Here is a 22,077-nt window from a genome sequence, read left to right on the forward strand (position 1 = left end):
CTGGTAACTACTATTAATAGTTTATTCTCTATATCTCTGTCTGATTCTCTCTTGAATTTCTCCTTCTTGGAGTTCATTTATCTTACTAATTGTGTAGATTTATGTATTTAAAATAGGTTAAGTTTTTGCCATGTATCTTCAGATATTCTTTCTTGTCTCTCTTTATCTACTTCTGGAAGTCTAAGTTCAATATCTGGGCTTAGATGGACATGATTTCTGTGAAAAAAATTTTTTTTCTGTTAATGGGCCTTCATCTCATATTTTTTTGTATGCCTTTTGAATTTTTGATATTATTAAAAAACGGAACATTTTCAATATGTCCAGTGTTGTAACATTGGACAGTAGGTTCTTCTCTCCTCCCCATGGTTTACTGTTGTCTTTTCAAGGGCTACAGTCATCTCTTTATTTGCTTTGCTAACCTGTTTTTGTAAGGACTGTATTCTTTGTCATGTGTGGGTCCTAAAATTTTGTTGTCTTGTTCAGCGGTCATCTTCGAGATTTCTTTTGCTAATGGAAACAAGTACTTTCTGGTGTGTTTTTTTTTTTTTTTTTTTTGCAGATGGTCTATTAGCTGAGGTACGTCTTCAAAAATTAGGCAGGCTTCCTACAGCTTTGCCTTAGTATTCACTTTGTGCTTGCACGGAGAGCAAAGATCACCTAGAATTGAAAGCCAGTACTCCTTAGTTCTTCTCTAAGAATCCATTCAGCCCTGGGCATTCATGTAATACTCTCCATTTCCTTGCATATGTGATACCCCTTTAAAGTATTTTCTCCCCAAATATCTTTGTTCTCCCCCTTTTTAAGTTTGAGGCTTTTTAGATTGTTTTATTCTTATATAATCCACTCTCTTGCCCCAGACAGCTACTTGTATCACTGTCTGTTTAAATGCTTTTGAAAGATAATAGTTTTTCCAGAAAAAGGAAAAGGAAGCTCGTCAAAACACTCTGCTACAGTTTTAGAGAACGGGTCCATGGTGTTCTCTTGGGCATTAGCAAGCCACACCAGTAACTTGGTCTACTGTCCTTGTGGGCTATGGAGATGGCATATGAGTAAGCAAAAATACTACTGTGCTCTCTTATCAAATGTAATAGATGACTTTTAGGCACTCCTCTCTTTATCATAAACTTTCATTAGATTCCAGATGTTCATAAGAGATGAGCTTTGTTGTATTTTTGGCCAAACTAAGAGTTGCTTCTGGCTTCCCTGGTGGTTCAATGGTAAAGAATCCACCTGCCAATATAGAAGATGTCTGTTTGATCCCTGGGTCAGGAGGACTCCCCTGGAGAAGGAAATGCAACCCACTCCAGTATTCTTGCTTGGGAAATCCCATGGACAGAGGAGCCTGGTGGACTACAGTTCATGGGGTCCCCAAAAAGTTGGACTTAACTTAATAACTAAAAAACAACAAAAGTTCCTTTACTGGAGGGCCTAATTTTTGAGGTTTCCTAGTCTTCCATTTTCCATGACATCATTTCTTTCTTTTGTTGTTGAAAGATTGACAGTTCGATTTTCATGATTTTTTCCACTTCGCATTTCAAACATTGCTTATCTGCTTTTCAGCTTACATTGTTTGAGTTGGTGATGGACAGGGAAGCCTGGCGTGCTGCAGTCCACAGGGTCACAAAGAGTCAGACACAACTGAGTGACTGATCCCATGGACCCCAACACTCCAGGCTTCCCTTCCTTCACCATCTCCTGTAGTTTGCTCAGACTCATGTCTGTTGAGTCAGTGATGCCATCCAACCGTCTCATCCTCTGTTGTCCCCTTCTCCTGCCTTCTCTCTTTTCCAGCAGCAGGGTCTTTTCCAGTGAGTTGGCTTTGCATCAGGTGGCCAAAGCATTGGAGCTTCAGCTTCAGCATCAGTCCTTCCAATGAATATTCAGGACTGATTTCTTTTAGAATGGACTTGTTTAATCAGCTTGCATAGTTTCTACTGAGAAGTCTGATCAGAATTTTTTGTTTGTTTCTCTGTTTATGAGGAATTATGTTTCTTTTGTTTCCTTTTGAATTTTCTTCATATTTACCAATATTTATATTTTAGACTATTCGTGGGAATTCTCTGATCTTTCTTCTGTGTTTTAAAATCTCAAATTACTTTTGGAAAGCTGTTTGCTACCTCTTCAAATGTTTGTTTTTGCCTTGATGTTTCTCTCTCCTAAATTCTAGTTGTGTGTTATTCTGTTAGGTATTGTGCCATGGCCTGTCTTGGATGCTCTGTTTTGTCTCACTCTGCCTTTTTTTTTATTTAATAAACTTTAGTTTTAAGGTAAGGTTTAGGTTCTCAGCAGAATTGAATAGAAGTTAGAGAGATCCCCCATAACTCCTGTTCCCACATATATATGACCTCTTCCACTATTAACATCCCACATCACAGTGATCCATCTGTTACAATCAGTGAACCTATGTTGACAATGTCATTATCACCCAGTGTTTGTAGTTTACAATAGGGTTCACTCTTTGTGTTACATATTCTATGGGTTTTGTTTTAAATGTACAGTTTAGATGTATCCATGATTCTAGTATCATACAAAATAGAGTCTGTGCCCTAAAAATCTTTTGGTATCACTTGTTCATCTTTGCTATCACATAACAATTGGCCACCCCTGATATTTTTACTGTCCTCATAGTTTTACCTTTTCCAGAATGCCATGTCATTCAAATCATATAGGGTGTAACTGTTTCACATTGGTTTCTTTTCGTTATTAATATGTTTTTGAGCTTCCTCCATGTCCTTTCCTGGTTTGATAGCTCATTACTTTTAAGTGTTAAGTAATAATGAATTTTCAGTTCATTTGGGTAAATACAAAGGAGTGTGATTGTTGGTAGTACTGGTAGTTGGTAGTACTGTTGATTGTAGTCTATGTATTCTGGCATATTCATTTTTTTCTAAAGTAATTTTCAGAGGACCTAAATAGATATTTGGAGAAGGCAATGGCAATCCACTCCAGTACTCTTGCCTGGAAAATCCCATGGATGGGGGAGCCGGGTAGGCTGCAGTCCATGGGGTCGCGAAGAGTCAGACACGACTGAGCAACTTCACTTTCACTTTTCACTTTCATGCATTGGAGAAGGAAATGGCAACCCACTCCAGTGTTCTTGCCTGGAGAATCCCAGGGATGGGGGATCCTGGTGGGCTGCTGTCTATGGGGTCGCACAGAGTCAGACACGACTGAAGCAATTTAGCAACAGCAGCAGCAAATAGACATTTTTCAGAAGAATATACACAGATAACCAAAATCTACATGAACAGGTACTCAACATCACTAATCTTCAGGGAACTGAAAATCAGAGCCCTAATGAGGTCTTCCCTCACACCTATTTGAGGATGTCTTTGATCAAAAAGATGAGAGATATTCTTGTTGAAGATACGGACAGAACAGAAACCTTGTTCACTATTGGTAGAAATGTAATTTGGTACAATCTCTAGAAAACAAACAATTAAAAATAAGACTGTTGTATTATATATATAATATTATATAGCAATCCCACTTCTCAGTATATATCCACAATAAATGAAATCATTATCCCAAACATATAGATGTATTTATCCCGTGCTTACAGCAGCGTTCCAGTTTGCCTTGATTCATGGACCTAACATTCCAAGTTCCTATGCAGTATTGCTCTTTGCAGCATCGAACCTTGCTTCTATCCCCAGTCCCATCCACAACTGGGTGTTGTTTTTGCTTTGGCTCCATCTTTTCATTCTTTCTGGAGTTATTTCTCTACTGATCTCCAGTAGCATATTGGGCACCTACCAACCTGGGGAGTTCTTCTTTCAATATCCTATCTTTTTGCCGTTTCATACTGTTTATGGGGTTCTGGAGGCAAGAATACTGAAGTGGTTTGCCATTCCCTTCTCCAGTGGACCACATTCTGTCAGACTTCTCCACCATGACCCGCTCGTCTTGGGTGGCCCCACAGGGCATGGCTTAGTTTCATTGAGTTAGACAAGGCTGTGGTCCGTGTGATCAGATTGGCTAGTTGTCTGTGATTGTGGTTTCAGTCTGTCTGCCCTCTGATGCCCTCTCTCCGTGCCTGCCGTCTTACTTGGGCTTCTCTTACCTTGGATGTGGGGAATCTCTTCATGGCTGCTCCAGCAAAGTGCAGCCGCCACTCCTTACCTTGGACACGGGGTAGCTCCTCCCAGCCCCTGCCCCTGACCTCGGGCGTTGGGTAGCTCCTCTCGGCTGCTGCCCCTGACCTCGGATGTGGGGTAGCTCCTCTCGGCCATGCATATTAAAAAGCAGACATTTCTTTGTCAACAAAGGTCCGTCTAGTCAAGGGTATGGTTTTTCCAGTAGTCATGTATGGATGTGAGAGTTGGACTATAAAGAAAGCTTATCATTGAAGAATTGGTGCTTTTGAACTGTGGTGTTGGAGAAGACTCTTGAGAGTCCCTTGGACTGGAAAGAGATCCAACCAGTCCATCCTAAAGGAGATCAGTCCTGGGTGTTCATTGGAAGGACTGATGTTGAAGCTGAAACTCCAATACTTTGGCCACCTAATGCGAAGAGTCTGACCCATTTGAAAAGACCCTGATGCTGGGAAAGATTGAGAGCAGGAGAAGGGGACGACAGAGGATGAGATAGTTGGATAGCATCACCGACTCAATGGACATGGGTTTGGGTAGACTCCGAGAGTTGGTGATGGACAGGGAAGCCTGGCGTGCTGCGGTTCATGGGGTCACAAAGAGTCAGACACGACTGAGCAACTGAACTGAACTGAACTACAGCAGCATTATTTACCATAATTGAAATATGGAAACAGCTTTATGTGTCCATGGTCTTAATGAATAGAGAAAACCTGGTTGTCTCTGTGTACACACGGTGGAATATTACTCAGTCTTTAAAAAAAACAAAAAAAAAACAACTGATCATTAGACGACTTGGATCAGCCTGGAGGGCATTATACTAATGAAATTAGCACCACAGAGAAAGGCAAATATCACCTGAAATCACTTATATGTGATATCTATAGAGCGGGAAGATTCATAGAAAAAGTAGTGGAAAAAGTAGTTGCCAAGGGCAAAGTGGTGGAAATAAGGAGCGATTGGTGAAAGGGTACAAACTTTGTTCTAAATGAATATAGTCTGAAGATCTACTGTATAATAAGGTGACAGTAGTTGATAATACTTTCTTGTATAATTGAAATTTGCTAAGAGAGTAGAATATATTAAAAGTTTGGGCCAAAAAAAAGGAAGATATGTGAGATGATGGATGTATTAATTAACTCAATGAGGGAAGCCCTTCACTGTGTGTCCATATTTCAAATCATCTTGCTGTAACTATCTTATAGTTTGTCAACTATACATCAGTAAACTGGAAAAATAATTTCTTTCTTTCTGTTTTAATTAACAGGATTACCTTTGAGGTTATTTTGAAAGTTTTGAGTTGTACAGCACTTGATTATTTTGCTGCATTGTGGAAAGATCTTTGCAGCAATGATTACTTCAGAGTTACCAGTGTTACAGTAAGTATTACAGCTTTTCATTTTTTTAAGTGCATGTCACACTTTTCTGTATCAAAATACTTTTATTAATGAGACATGAAATGTGTTCTTTGATAGTTGGGCAATATGTTTGAAGTAAAAGAACTATTAAGAGGGTATAATTATTATATCCATCTATAGCCTTTGCATTATAATGTCAGTATGTAATGTCCAAGTTACTGAACAAAAAAGTTACTGTCTTATTTTAGGATTCAGCAGAAGCTATGACCATGGGCTGGTTTGACATGCCAACCTCTTCTGTAAATAAAGCGTTAATGAAACAAAATCACACTGACTCCTTTGCAGAATTGTTTATGTGCTAGAGAAAAAATTAACCTGCAAACAAATATTTTGTTTGACTATATAGACAAGAATTTGTAGACCTCTATCCCATATCACCCTCTCACCCCATGCCAGAACTTCTTTTCCCTGAGATTGAGATTGTAATTGATGAGTCCTTCCTGGCATTTCTAATGGCATCTAATTAGATTTTTTTGGAGTTACAGGACACATCTAGAATTTGATCTTGTTTTTTATTCTCTGGGAAATGTGATCATGTAATGGCAAATTCTTTGCCCTTTATAGGTTTCATTCAGCTTCAATGTAGGAATCTATATACTCTGATCATGTATGATAACAGCAGTTTAGATATAATGAAAGTGACCAACAGTTTACATAATTATTTATATATTTTTATAGTTCCAGAACATTTATATGTGTCTTTTCTAAGAAACTGTAGTCTCCTTCCAGTTGGTCTCCTGTCCTTCCTTTTTTCCTGTAGAGTTTTAAGACAGAATGCTATCCAAATTACTTTACATGCTAAAAGCCATCAATACCTACCCTACTCATTTGTCTGAATATGAAAGTGTTAATCGCTGAGTTCTGTCCAACTCTGTAACTCTCCAGGCTCCTCTTTCTAGGGGATCTTCCTGACCCAGGGATCAAACCCTGGTCTCTTACATTGTCGGGAGATTCTTTACTGTCTGAGCCACCTGGCAAGCTTTCCTATTCATTAAACATTATTAAATATTGCCAATTACAACATATTATTTATTCCAATAAATGTTGTAGTAGAGCTATGCTAGGCTTTGAGGAGAAAGATCAAGTGGAAAAAACTTACCTTGTCCTTGCTGCCATGATGCTTATATAGATAGATATTAATCAAATAATCACCAACATATGGATTTAAACTGCCATTGGTGGTTTGAAAGTAAGCTAGAGGATTTTATTAGAATTTTAATACATGCCTTGAGTTAGTCTACTTTTCTAAGGAAGACGTGTAGGGAGTTAGGAGGAATCATGATAGGCTGAATCACAGTGTGTTTGAGGGACTGAAATAAAGCTGTGATTTCCGCCCCCCCCCCCCCCAGAATTAAAGATGGAGAGTGGGGTGAGATATGGCTTGCAAGTAGAATAGGGCTGTATTGTATAGGACCTACTAAGTCTTAAATTAAAAATTTTGAGGTTGTTTTCCCCCGGCAGTAGAAGAAAGTCATCATAGAGTTTTAATCATGAGAGAGATAGAATAAGATATATGCTTTGAAAATCATTCTTAGTACATAGTATAGTGATTTGATTGGAAAAGGCAACAGAAGAAACGAGGAGTCTTACTAGGAGAAAGGTGTTGCAGTGTCCAGGCCAGAGATAATAACAACTTGAACTAAAATGATTACAGTGAAAATGGAGAGAGTAAGACAGAATTTAGAGAGTTTTCAGGGAATTAAATGACTTTATAAGGTTGAATATGATTTTTCTATTCTCTTTATTTATGTCCAGTAGTCATTTGCAGGCTTTTTGGTAGAGCAGTTTGGTTGACGTTTGAATTTGCATAGCCCTTGAACCATCTTTCTGTGTCTGTTCTAGAGAGATATTTGTTGATGTGTAATAAGAGTTAAGGTGGAAGGATAGTTGTTTCACCTCTGTTTGTGGTAGTTAAAAACTGGAGACAGTCTTAAGTACTCACAGATAGGGAACATATTATAGAGTAGCATTTAGGAATCCTTTGTATTTGTAGGAAAATTCCTACTAATTTAAGTTTAAAAAATTAAAATGTAGACATTGCTTTGTATTTATGTATATATATGCCAGAACATAAGTATTTATGACAGTATTGATAAAACTTAATAATCTTGTTCTGCAGATTGAAATTCAGAGTTAGGGTATAGTGAAGTGAAACTCTTCCTTCTATTCTTATATCTTGTTTGAAATTAGAAAACATATTTATATATCATGTATTCTAATAAATAAAATCATGTAAACTGATTGAAGTATGTTAGTTGTTTGTTGGTAATAGCTTTCATCTTTTAAGCTGTCTGAAGTGTGAAGAATTAAAAAGCAATTGTACTTTTTTTTGTTGTCAGTGAACTATTGCTGAAGGATAAATTAATTTCACTAATGGGACACATTTTGTATCCTTGTAACAAATTTGCTTTTGTAGTTGCCTGGAGATTTCTATAAGCATCAAAAGTACTAGTGTATTCTGTCCACATAAGAGAAATACTAAACATAATATTTGCATTCTGCTATCCTGCCATGGAGATAGAGAATTCACTTTTACCTTGAGATCTAAGGTTTTAAGATCTTTCATTTCCTCATCTGTAAAACTGAGACATCAATATGTTGTCTTAATAAGGTTTTGTGCATTGGTGATGTGTATAAACTGGCAGACAGTATATACTAAAGGGTCTATTTGGATTATAGTGAGGAGAAAAAGCAGTATGATTTTTTATTCTTAATTAAATCAGTGATTGAAAGACTACTGATACTGTTTCAGAAACCTATTTTTATAAATATTATTGGACCACAGCAATATCCATTTACTTACATATTATGAATGGCCATATTCATGCTATGGTCCACAAGTTGAGTATCAGATACAGAGAACTTCATACCATTCAGCCTAAAATATTTACTGTATAGCTGTTAAAGAAAATGTTTGCTGACCCTTGGACTAGATCAGTATTATTTATAGTTTTAAATACCAAATTGCCTTTGAAGGTTTGCAAACAAAGAAGGAACGTGATAGGAGAATATTAGTGGTAGTAGTGTGTAGAGTTGCTTGGACAGGGAAATGTTAGAAGCAGAGAGATAGGTTGCAATTAACTCAAAAAGTTGTGGTTATGGTAGTAATCATAAAAAGAATGGGAGACAGAATTAGTATATAGAGGATGATTCAGGAAGAGTTTTAACTGATGGCCTAAGAGAAGGACTGATGTGAGTATGAGTACGACAGGATAATGGTGACAATAATAAGTTTGTAAAACAGTGCAAATTTGGGTATTAATAAATTAGTTATTTAGTGATATTGCTTTGAGTAGACAGCTAGAAATAAGTCATAATTGAACTTAATTTTATGTGTGTTATTTGGTGAATTTGCAGTGGTATGCAAAGAAGTGTTACACATGCAGTTGAAAATCTTGAATTACAGATAGTTGTAGTGATAATATACTGAAGTCATTTGCATAAAAGTTGCATAAAAGTTCCACATGAATTGGATGAGCTCTCCAAGAGAGGTTAGTTTAAAGGGAAAAGAGCAGATACTAATGAGATGAGCTTTAAGGGATCAAAACAAAGAGAGTGGAGCTAAGAGCCATCAATGGAGCAGTTTCAGAAATATTAAGTTGTGAATTGAGTTTACCATTTGCTTTGTACCCTTCCTCTTACTTGCAGTTTTATATAGATGCAGCTAGTAATATAGAATTCAGTGAAGGTATTTTTGTTAATATTATCCATGCGTTTTTAATGCCATGATAGGGCCAGTCTGTATTGGCCTAGAGAGCTGAAAATTAAATTTCCAGAAATTTTGTGACCTTGTTAAATATAACATGCATGCATGTGTATGTACTAAGTTGCTTCAGTTGTATCCGACTCTTTGTGACCCTATGGATCTCTGTAGCCTTCCAGACTTCTCAGTCCATGGGATTCTCCAGGCCTGAAGACTGGAGTGGGTTGCCATGCCCTCCTCCAGGGTGTCTTCCCTACCCAGGCATAAAACCTGTGTCTCTTATGTTTCCTGCATTGCAGGCAGATTCTTTACCACTGGTGGCCCTGGGAAGCCCATATATAACATAGCTATTATGGAAAGTTAAATTATGCAAGCTTAAAATTAAATAAATCCTATTAAAAATAACAGTACATTTTCAAAACTCATCACTTCCTAATTATTTTACATTTTACTATTTTCTATGCTTACATCTTACTATTAGGTTTTTATTTACACCTCTTCCATGTATGGTGGAAATACTTTGTAGTAGTGTACTACTATTGTTAATTACTTCTCAACTCTGTATTTGGTGATGTCACTTTGCTAGTTTGAATTTGGTTGTGTTAAGAGTATTCACTGTATGAAAGTCAGCAAACACTATAAATCAGGACTCAGTGAATTGTTTCATTGTTTGTGGACACAATAAAATGATGGAGAAATTGTTAATAATGCAGATTAAACTTAAAGATCTAACAGGTCTTTAGTCATTATATTATGACACCACAAAAATTTGATGACATATCCTTCTAGTGTTTGAAAACTATTACATATGCAATTCAGTAAAAAAGATGCTCACAACATTGACTAATGAGTGAAGTTACAACAGATGGCTTTGTCATTTCTTTTGCATTCTGTTCATTAAAGTGTACAAAGGTAGCAACTGTCTTTCACGTCAAAAGCCTGTTTGCTCATCAGTTGAAACCATAGGTTAGCTAGGGATACAAGAGTTTCACAAAATTATCAACATCATTTTATATGAATCTGTAAACTAGATAGATGCTTAGAATTCTCCAAGACAGGCTTCAGCAGTATGTGAACTGTGAACTTAAAGATGTTCAAGCTGGTTTTAGAAAAGGCAAAGGAACCAGGGATCAAATTGTGAACATCTGCTGGATCATGGAAAAAGCAAGAGAGTTCCAGAAAAACATCTATTTTTGCTTTATTGACTATGCCAAAGCCTTTGACTGTATGGATCACAATAAACTGGAAAATTCTTTAAGAGATGGGAATACCAGACCACCTGACCTGCCTCTTGAGAAACCTATATGCAGGTCAGGAAGCAACAGTTAGAACTGGATATGGAACAACAGTCTGGTTCCAAATAGGAAAAAGAGTACGTCAAGGCTGTATACTGTCACCCTGCTTATTTAACTTCTATGCAGAGTACATCATGAGAAACGCTGGGCTGGAAGAAGCACAAGCTGGAATCAAGATTGCCAGGTTATCGATAACCTCAGATATGCAGATGATACCACCCTTATGGCAGAAAGTGAAGAGGAACTAAAAAGCCTCTTGATGAAAGTGAAAGAGGAGAGTGAAAAAGTTGACTTAAAGCTCAACATTCAGAAAACAAAGATCATCGCATCTGGTCCCATCACTTCATGGGAAATAGATGGGGAAACCTCTGATTTTTGGGCTCCAAAATCACTGCAGATGGTGACAACAGCCATGAAATTAAAAGACGCTTACTCCTTGGAAGGAAAGTTATGACCAACCTAGATAGTATATTCAAAAGCAGAGACATTACTTTGCCAACAAAGGTCAGTCTAGTCAAGGCTATGGTTTTTCTAGTAGTCATGTATGGATGTGAGAGTTGGACTATAAAGAAAGCAGAGCGCCGAAGAATTGATGCTTTTGAACTGTGGTGTTGGAGAAGATTCCTGAGAGTCCCTTGGACTGCATGGAGATCCAACCAGTCCATTCTAAGGGAAATCAGTTCTCGTGTTTATTGGGAAGACTGATATTGAAGCTGAAACTCCAGTACTTTGGCCACCTGATGCGAAGAGCTGACTCATTTGAAAAGACCCTGATGCTGGGAAAGATGAGGGCAGAAGGAGAAGGGGACGACAGAGGATGAGGTAGTTGGATGGCATCACCGACTCAATGGACATGGGTTTGGGTGGACTCTGGGAGGTGGTGATGGTCAAGGAGGCCTGGCGTGCTGGGGTCATGGTGTTGCAAGTAGTTGGATCCGACTGAGCGACTCAACTGAACTAGATAGAATTTATGATAAAGAATATTGTGCATTTTTATTATCGCTTGTAATTTGTGTGCTCTACTTTATATTGGTACCGTTTCTAATAATTTATGTGCATAAATTTTTTGAAGTGCCATTCTTAAACATTTACTAACACACTTTCATTATATTATGAAATGAATAAAGTTCCTCCCAAACCTTTATTTTTTTTATATTGAAGAATTAGCCTTTTGCAGTTGTACTTTGCATTTATATTTTCTATAGTAGCTGCCATTTCCACAGTTTTATTTCCTTGTCAGTATTTCTCAGTTTGGAAAATCATTTTATTCATTGTTATGTAATATTAACCAGGGAGGGTAATATTTTGAATTTGCTAGAGATTTTTTCTGAACCTGAAAGTATAAACCACTTCTAATCAGCTATATGTGTACATACAGCAAAAGGTAAGAAAGCTAGAGGAGTAGAGCTGTGTTGTATTATTAATAGATATGTATTTATTAATTTGTTCACTAAAATAATGTATCATATTTTCTAGAGATTCAACTAATGAGACTACTGCCCATTCTGATGCTGGCAGTGAACTTGAAGAAACAGAGGTCAAAGGAAAAAGAAAAAGAGGTCGACCTGGCCGGCCTCCAGTATGTATATACTTGTCATCTTTGTTTCTATAATGGTTACCAAGGAAAGGTTCTTGATATGAGCTATTTGTTAATTATAATACTGTTAATACTTTATAAAATCTCACTGACACATTAGAATGTCTTGGAAACTTTGCTTCATAAATAGCCTTAGCAGTGGTTAGAAAATTAATTACAGTATCTTCTTTGCTTTTCATGCCTCTCTTATAAATAAATCGTAGTCCGTGTGAAGGGATTGGGAAGATGATCGACATGGAATAAGGTGTAGTTATGATTTCCTTGCTTTTTATTTTTAGATGCAGCTCTGATTTCTTGTGAGCTCTTTATGTATTTTTGTAGTATTTGAGTTCAGTCTCAGAATATATTCTCATTTACACATGATTGAGTTTAGAAAAGCTCTAAGTATTCTTACTGTATCATATCTTTATGTCATATGAGTACACAGTCATTTACTTGAAAGTAGTACTGTCAGAGACGTAGTATCAATGGTATCAGTGGGTTAAGGCTTGTATTATTTTATACTCACCTTTATAAGAATAAAGGTGAGTTGACTTTGTTATTGCAGTTTTCAAATTTTGTTTTATAAAAGTTCTTATGGAAAAATTTAGCCTTTTTCTATGGAAATCATAATAGTATAATAAACTCTCCATATAAATCTAAGTTACAGCAGTTAACAAGTCATCGCCAATCTTTCCTGTGTTATTTTTGAAGGTCATTGTAGATAGCATTCCATCTTTGAATATTTCAAAATGTATCTAAAAAATAAGAGCTTCCCTTCTCTCTTTTTTAAAACATCACTCCATGACTTAGCACCTAAACAACAACCAATATCATTCTCATAATGCAAGATGACAGTATTTTAGCAAAATCTCCAAATAAGACATTTAAAGTTTATAATCATCTCATAAATATTATCTTTTAAAAATTAGTTTGTTAGGTTGACTCATGATCTACCTATTGCAGTCAGTAGCTATGTTATTTAACCCGTTATTATGTATGCGTGTCGTTTGTAGTGACTTAAAAATGTTTTTTATGTTAATTTTGTTCTATCAGTATTTATCTGTTTGCCACAGTTTCTTATTAGATTCAGTGAAACTCCATAGCTTTTACTTTCCAGGACAGTCTAACATCAACAAAGAAAGGGATAGAAGGATGACTTCTACAGTTTTCTTTACACTTGATTTTATCCTTCGCCTTTATATAAAGTAAAAAATAGTGGAGGAGAAGACATATATTATAGGCACTCTTTATAGTCCTTAATTTTGTAGAAGTATTTGATGCTATGGTATTCGTTTAATAAACATGTTGGGCAAAGTGAGAGTCTTGTACCTAGAAGCGGTAGACTCTTTTAGTTTGTCTTACTACTGTATGGTTTTTCTAAGACTATTAGCAAGTCACATTGCTTTCTCTAGGATTCATTGTTTATAAGTACACATTTTGAAATAAGAGAAAAGTTGCTTGAAAATAGTAGAATAAACTGCAAACATGATTGCTTTGTTGAATTTGTTCCCCTCCAATTAAAATTCTTTACTTAATGATTCAGGTTAAGTGCTGTCTTCTTCAAGAACACCTTTATTTATTTATTTATTTTCCTAAACAGAATTTATCACCGCTTCAGCACTCTGTTGTATTATTTTTTATAACCTATTTAGTTTTAACTTGTCTACAGCTATATTCATGTAATGTTTTGCTTTCCTGATGAAAAGGAGTCTGTGTGTCCAAATGCTTAGCTCTTTTGTGGTTAGAAATAAGATTTTATTTTTAGTGAAATTGGATTCCCTGGTGGCTCACACTGTAAAGAATTTGTATGCAGTGCAGGAGACCAGGGTTGTGTGTGTGGATAGAGAAGATCCTCTGGACAAGGGAATGACTACCCACTCCATTATTCTTGCTTGGAGCATTCCATAGGCAGAGGAGCCTGGTAGGCTATAGTCCATGAGTTTGCAAAGAGTATAACATGACTGAAAGACTAGCACTGACTTAATGAAACTGCTACTACATAATCTAATATGTAAATAGTACATGTTCATCCCATGTTTCTAGTATGGAAAAACTGTCAACCATCATAGGATAGTAGCATTCTAGAGCCATGTAGACTCTAGTACTTATATTCACACTCATTAGTCACATAGCATTTTATATTTTTACCTGACTCAGACCCATTTCTTAACCTTGGAGACAAAAGAGCTGCCTGAGTTTCTACTCTGGGCTTGTACTGTATTGATGTTTTTTTATTCATTTAATCTTCACACCAGTAGTGTTAAATAGGTCTTGTATGCAGTTTACAAGGTAGAAAACAAAAAAAGAAAGTGGCTGAGGTCACATTGTTGCATAAGAAACAAAACTAGGATTTAAATTCATAACTTACCTCCCAAACTCTTTCCCTCAAGAATGCCAAAACACCAAGATGTTAATTAAAATTGAGAGGTATAATTGTCAGGATGATCATATTTGAGTTATGCCACAGTACCTGTTATGAAGTTGGCTTGGGCACTTTCTGTCAGCTGGCTCCATTTTGAACAATTCTAAGTTTTGGTTCATAAACCCTTTGTTAGTGTTCATTCTTGTTAAAAGGACTTCATGGATCTCTGATTTTACTAATTTCCTCAGGGAAATGAAAACAAATTTTATAAGGACTTTGGGCAGCATTATTTTCCTTATTTCTAAATTCTTAGGAGACATCTCATTTTTGGTGTTTCTTTTCAGTAGGTTATTATTTCAGAGACTTTTCTTACTGAACTGTTACTTTGCAGATGTCCTATTCGTACTTGTTATTATTGTGGCTCTAAAAGGATGATGCTATCCAAGAGTTGCCCTAACTCAGTATGTCAAAGGATCTGGAAGACCCAGCAGTGGCCACAGGACTAGAAAAGGTCAATCCTCATCCCACTTCCCAAGAAGGGTAATACTAGAGTATGTTCAAATCGTAGGACAGTTGTAGTCATCTCCCTTGCTAGTAAGGTCATACTTAAAATCTTACATGCTAAGCTTCAGCATTATGTGAACCAAGAATTTCCAGATGTCCATGCTGGGTTTAGAAAAGGCAGAGGAATCAGAGATCAAATTGCCAACATCTGCTGGATAACAGAGAAAGCAAGGGAATATCAGGAAAAACATCCGTTTCATTGACTGTGCTAAAGCCTTTGACTATGTGGATCATAACAAACTGTGGAAAGCTCTTGTGTGTCTTAGTCGCTTAGTCGTGCCCGACTTTTGCGACCCCGTGGACTGCAATCCACCAGGTTCCTCTGTCCATGAGATTTTCCAGGCAAGGATACTGGAGTGGGTTGCCATTTCCTTCTCCAGGGGATCTTCCCAAAGCCTTTGACTGTGTGGATCATAACAAACTGTTCAAAGCTCTTAAAGAGGTGGAAACACCAGACCATCTTACCTGTCTGCTGAGAAACCTGTATGCGAGTCAAGAAGCAACAGTTCACACCCTGTATGGAACAACTGATTGGTTCAGGGTCGAGAAAGGAATACAACAGGGCTGTCTGTTGTCACCGTGTTTGTTTATACGTTGAGTACATTATGAGAAATGCTGGACTGAACAATTTACAATCTGGAATCAAAATAGACAGTAGAAACATCAACAACCTCAGATATGCAGATAATACCACTCTAATGGCAGAAAACTAAGAGGTATCAAAGAGCTTTTTGATGAGGGTGAAGGAGGAGAGTAGAAGAACTGGCTTAGAACTAAGTATTAAAAAACTAATGGCATCCGGCCCCATTACTTCATGGCAAATACAAGGGGAAAAGGTGGAAGTAGTAACAGAGTTCCTCTTCTTGGATTCTAAAATCACTGCAGATGGTGACTGTAGCCATAAAATCAGAAGATGTTTGCTTCTTGGCAGGAAAGTTATGACAAACCTAGACAGTGGGTTGAAAAGCAGAGACATTACTCTGCTGATGAAAGAAAGAAAGTTATGACAAACCAATGCACTGGTCATAGTAAACACCATCTTCCAACAACACAAGAGAAGACTCTACACATGGACATCACCAGATGATCAACACCGAAATCAGATTGATTATATTCTTTGCAGCCAAAGATGGAGAAGCTCTATACAGTCAGCAAAAACAAGACCAGGAGCTGACTGTGTCTCAGATCATGAACTCCTTATTGCCAAATTCAGACTTACATTGAAGAAAGTAGGGAAAACCACTAGACCATTCAGGTATGACCTAAATCAAATCCCTTATGATTACACAGTGGAAGCGAGGAATAGATTTAAGGGAGTAGATCTGATAGAGTGCCTGATGAACTATGGACAGAGGTTCGTACAGGAGACAGGGATCAAGGCCATCCCCATGGAAAAGAAATGCAAAAAGAAAATGGCTGTCTGGGGAGGCCTTACAAATAGCTGTGAAAAGAAAAGAAGCGAAAAGCAAAGGAGAAAAGGAAAGATGTATGGATCTGAATGCACAGTTCCAAAGATTAACAAGGAGAAATAAGAAAGCCTTCTTCAGCGATCAATGCAAAGAAATAGAGGAAAACAACAGAATGGGAAAGACTAGAGATCTCTTCAAGACAATTAAAGATACCCAGGGAACATTTCATGCAAAGATGGGCTCGATAAAAGAGAAATGGTATGGACCTAACAGAAGCAGAAGATATTAAGAAGAGGTGGCAAGAATACACAGAAGAACTGTATAAAAAAGATCTTCATGACCCAGATAATCACGATGTGTGATCACTCACCTAGAGCCAGACATCCTGGAATGGGAAGTCAAGTGGGCCTTAGGAAGCATCACTGTAAACAAAGCTAGTGGAGGTGATGACATTCCAGTTGAGCTACTTCAAATCCTGAAAGATGATGCTGTGAAAGTGTAGCACTCAACATGCCAGCCAGTTTGGAAAACACAGCAGTGGCCACAGGACTGGAAAAGGTCAGTTTTCATTCCAGTCCTAAAGAAGGGCAATGCCAAAGAATGCTCAAAGTACCGCACAACTGCATTCATCTCACATGCTAGTAAAGTAATGCTCAAAATTCTCCATGCCAGGCTTCAGCAATATGTGAACCGTGAACTTCCAGATGTTCAAGCTGGTTTTAGAAAAGAGATCAAGTTTAGAACCAGAGATCAAATTGCCAACATCTGCTGGATCACGGAAAAAGTAAGAGAGTTCCAGAAAAACATCTATTTCTGCTTTATTGACTATGCCAAAGCCTTTGACTGTGTGGATCAGAATAAACTGTGGAACATTCTGAAAGAGATGGGAATACCAGACCACCTGACCTGCCTCTTGAGAAACTTATATGCAGGTCAGGAAGCAACAGTTAGAAGTGGACATGGAACAATAGACTGGTTTCAGATAGGAAAAGGAGTACGTCAAGGTTGTATACTGTCACCCTGCTTATTTAACTTATATGCAGAGTACATCATGAGAAACGCTGGGGTGGAAGAAGCACGAGCTGGAATCAAGATTGCCGGGAGAAATATCAATAACCTCAGATATGCAGGTCACACCACCCTTATGGCAGAAAGTGAAGAAGAACTAAAGAGCCTCTTGATGAAAGTGAAAGAGGAGAGTGAAAAAGTTGGCTAAAAGCTCAACATTCAGAAAACAAAGATCATGGCATCTTGTCCCATCACTTCATGGGAAATAGACGGGGAAACAGTGGCTGACTTTACTTTTTTGGGCTCCAAAATCCCTGCAGATGGTGACTGCAGTCATGAAATTAAGAGACGCTTACTCCTTGGAAGGAACGTTATTACCAATCTAGATAGCATATTGAAAAGCAGAGACAATACTTTGCCAACAAAGGTCCGTTTAGTCAAGGCTGTGGTTTTTCCAGTAGTCATGTATGGATCCGAGAGCTGGACTGAAGAAAGCTGAACACTGAAGAATTGATGCTTTTGAACTGTGGTGTTGCAGAAGACTCTTGAGAGTCCCTTAGACTGCAAGGAGATTGAACCAGTCCATCCTAAAGGAGATCAGTCCTGGGTGTTCATTGGAAGGACCGATGCTGAAGCTGAAAGTCCAATACTTTGGCCACCTCATGCGAAGAGTTGACTCATTGGAAAAAACTCTGATGCTGGGAGGGATTGGGGGCAGGAGGAGAAGGGGACAGCAGAGGATGAAGTGGCTGGATGGCATCACTGACTTGATGGACATGAGTTTGGGTGAACTCCGGCAGTTGGTGATGGACAGGGAGGCCTGGCGTGCTGCGATTCATGGGGTCGCAAAGAGTCGGACATGACTGAGCGACTGTATTGAACTAAGACAGTGTGTTGAAAAGCAGAAACAGTATTCTGCTAACAAAGGTCTGTATATTCAAGGCTATTGTCTTCTCACTGGTCACATAGGGTTGTGAGAGTGGGACATAAAGAAGGCACACCACCAAAGAATTGATGCCTTCAGACTGTGGTCCTGGAGAAGACACTTGAGTCTGTTGGATTGCAAGGAGATTAAATCAGTCAATCTTAAGGGAAATCAAGCCTGAATATTCCTTGAAAGGACTGAAGCTGAAGCTTCAGTGTTTGTTCACTTGATGTGAACAGTTGACTCATTGGAAAAGTCCTGATTCTGGGAAAGATTGAGGGCAGAAGGAGAAGTCGTCATTAGAAGACATTCTAACATGTATACTATCATGTAAGAATTGAATCGCCAGTCTATGTTTGACGCAGGATGCAGCATGCTTGGGGCTGGTGCATGGGGATGACCCAGAAAGATGTTATGGGGAGGGAGGTGGGAGGGGGGTTCATGTTTGGGAACGCATGTAAGAATTAAAGATATTAAAATTTAAAAAATAATAATAAAAAAAGAAGAAATGGCTGGATGGTGTCCCCGATGCAATAGACATAAACTTGGGTAAACTTTGGGAGATGGTGAGGTACAGGGAAGCCTGGTGTGCTGCAGTCCATGGAATTGCAAAGTATCCGACAAGACTGGGTAACTGAACAACAACAATTCAAATAATTATTGATCTCCAAATGGACACTATATAGTATCATGTTTATTGTACCCCTGTGATTGTATTAGGAATTAATGGACATCATTTTCTCTGTCTGCACCATCTCTAAGCTCATGTCACCCAGATTTATGTCTCCAGCTTGAACTTTACTCTGGATTCCAGACCACAGCTAAATGATGATTCCATTGAAAATCATAATTTAGTATTTAATGGTGCCAATATATTTAAAAAAAAACAAACTTTCACACTTCCATCCCCTGCTAAGCCATTTCCCCATAATGGCAGCTTTGTGCTTCTAGTTGCTCAGCTGTAAACCATGTAGTCATTCAGTCTTTCTTTCCCAGCCTGTAGCTAAAATATCAACGTATGTTGTCTAATTGATTTGCAAATTGCATCAATCATTTTTTACTGTAGTGCTGAGGTAAGCCATCATCATGTGCTTTTGGTGAAACCTATCATGTGTGCTCTTTGCCTCAGAGTCCTGTGTCATCTTTTCAGTGGGGCCTCTCTTATGGATGGTATCTGGAATTGCATATCTTCTCTCCTACTGCAAGGGACTTTTTATCCTCATCTTCTGTGTGTGTGTGTGTGTGTGTGTGTGTGTGCCTTCTCTCCTTTCTCTGTAGTACTTACTATTATCTAACATAGTATGTCCTTTAGGTATTTATTCATTGTCTGTCTCCCCCTATTAGAAGGTAAGCTGCTTGAAGTGAGAGATTTTTATCTGGTTTGTTTACTGCTGTATACTAGTGTTTGACTTCAGTGATTGTTTATTGAATTAATGAATGGTGTTTAATTTTGTTAAATCATCACTTTTTTTATGTTAGTGTTTAAAATTTCTAAAATTTTGAGATGATTACAGTCACAGATGAATTACAAGAATTCTACAAGGAATTCCTGTGCAGATTCTTCATGCATATTATCCAAATGTTAACATGTTACAACATTTGCTTTATCATATTTTCTCTCTCTATATATATATACACAGAAATGCATAAATGTAAGTATACATTTATATATCCAAATCTATTATATACCAATTATTATTTTTTAACTCTTTGAGAATAATTTGTTGACATGATGCCACTTTACTCCTAGTACTTTATTTAGTATACATTTTCTTAAAAGCAGATGTATTCTTCACAACCACAGTACATATTTTAAAAATCAGGAAAGCAATATTTGTATAATACTGACCTTATGTACATAAATTTCATTCAGATTTTGTCTGATGCTCTAAGAATGGCCTAAATAGAAGAAAAAAGTTTTTTTTTTTCCCTTGGTTTATGATCTAATCCAGGAATTCCTATTGCTTTTAGGTGTCATGTAAATCAGCGTAACTGTAACCTGACTTGTCTTTACTCTCTGGTTTAATGTTTTATTATGTTTTTTGTTCTCCATTCTATTAAAGTGAGACCAGTACTTATATTCTGAACATTATTTAACTTTCATATATACATAGGCTAAGTAGGAAAAGTAGAAAAAGAGATATAATTTTTACTTTTCTGCCGATATATTCATACACATAGAAAATTTAGTATAGCATGTACAACAAAATATTAACCATGAGTATCAGAAGTAAAGGTTAACAGGTAAATATATTTTTGAAAATCAGATACTCTAAATTCCTTGGTACTATTATTTATGTTATGAATTTTACGATATATATTTTATAAATTTAATCACTGTATAGTATTCTGAATGTGATTATCTATTTTAATTTATTCCTTATCCTTGAATATATATGTTAAAATTTGCTTACTAATTTAAACCATGAAGACATAAGCTTCTATCTCAAGAATAAATTTGTTCTAGAGCCATAGATACTTTTTAATCTGCTGCTGCTGCTGCTAAGTCCCTTCTGTTGTGTCCGACTCTGTGCAACCCCATAGATGGCAGCCCACCAGGCTCCCCCGTCCCTGGGATTCTCCAGGCAAGAACACTGGAGTGGGTTGCCATTTCCTTTTCCAAGGCATGAAAGTGAAAAGTGAAAGTGAAGTCACTCAGTTGTGTCCGACTCAGCGACCCCATGGACTGCAGCCTACCAGGCTCCTCCGCCCATAGGATTTTCCAGGCAAGAGTACTGGAGTGGGGTGCCATTGCCTTCTCAGACTTTTTAATCTAGATTCTTAAAATTACAATTCATTACTCAAAAAATATGCTATATATTTTGAAAGTTTTTGATGTATGTTACTGGGTTACTTTTCACACAACAAAATATATGGCATTACCTATCTTACTTTTGAGTATACTGATTGTTAAATCTTTTGTGATTTTTAAGTAATGTAACATTTTGTCAATATATTATGCAATAGTGGTCATTTGTATTTCTTTTCTGAATTGCCTATTGGTCCTTTTCTATACCACTTTTTCTATTTTTAATTTTCTAAACAGTTGAAACATCTTTTAAAAATAGTTTTTGTAGGTTAAGCCTACATACTTTTATGATCAGTTTTGGAAATGTAATTATTAGTTGGATTTGTATCTATCTCCTCTTTGTCAAATCAGCTTTCTTGTTTTATTTTGAAAATTTTTTCATTGAACATTTAGACAAACATTTAGACTAACATTTAGTTCTGGCTTCCTTAATTATGCTAAAAGATACCATACTTTTTCCAGGAATCTAGAATTAAAACAGCAGTCTCCATTTAATTTCCTCATACTAAATCCCTTCCCCTCCACCCTATATCTAATGAGATTCCAAGTCTCATGAATTTTTGTTTCATAATGTCTTATACAATCTGTCCCTTCTGTTACATTTCCAGTGTTCCTTTCTTTAGGCCTCACTTTAAAGGACTTGTACTGTTACCTTCCTGTTTTTAAACTTTTCCCTTTTCCATCCTATTTTTTAAATCACTGCCAAGTTGACCCCCTTTTTTTTAACTTGTTCGAATATTAAGAAGCACCTTTTTATTTAGGGGCATTTTCCTCCAACTTATTTTATTGTGTTTGTAAACTCATAACCTTTTATTTAGTCAGATACATCTCTTTTGTCCTTCTGTATATGGCTTGTGGTTTTTCACTTATTCCTGGGTGTTTATTGGAAGGACTGATTTTGAAGCTGAAACTCC

The 22,077-nt window shown here is 37.1% G+C and overlaps 1 protein-coding gene across 1 annotated transcript in view; it reads left to right on the forward strand.

Annotated features, from left to right (window-relative positions):
- STAG1 (STAG1 cohesin complex component) overlaps window positions 1-22,077 on the forward strand; it is a 472,075-nt gene that overhangs the window by 129,807 nt on the left and 320,191 nt on the right. The window contains exons 2-3 of the mRNA XM_069564764.1: window positions 5,359-5,470; window positions 11,984-12,086. Of these exons, the coding sequence (XP_069420865.1) occupies window positions 5,442-5,470; window positions 11,984-12,086 (132 nt within the window). The 5' untranslated portion in view covers window positions 5,359-5,441. The remainder of the gene's footprint in view (window positions 1-5,358; window positions 5,471-11,983; window positions 12,087-22,077) is intronic.

The sequence above is a fragment of the Ovis canadensis genome, chromosome 1, assembly GCF_042477335.2.
Source record: "Ovis canadensis isolate MfBH-ARS-UI-01 breed Bighorn chromosome 1, ARS-UI_OviCan_v2, whole genome shotgun sequence".
Classification (NCBI taxonomy): Eukaryota; Metazoa; Chordata; class Mammalia; order Artiodactyla; family Bovidae; genus Ovis; species Ovis canadensis.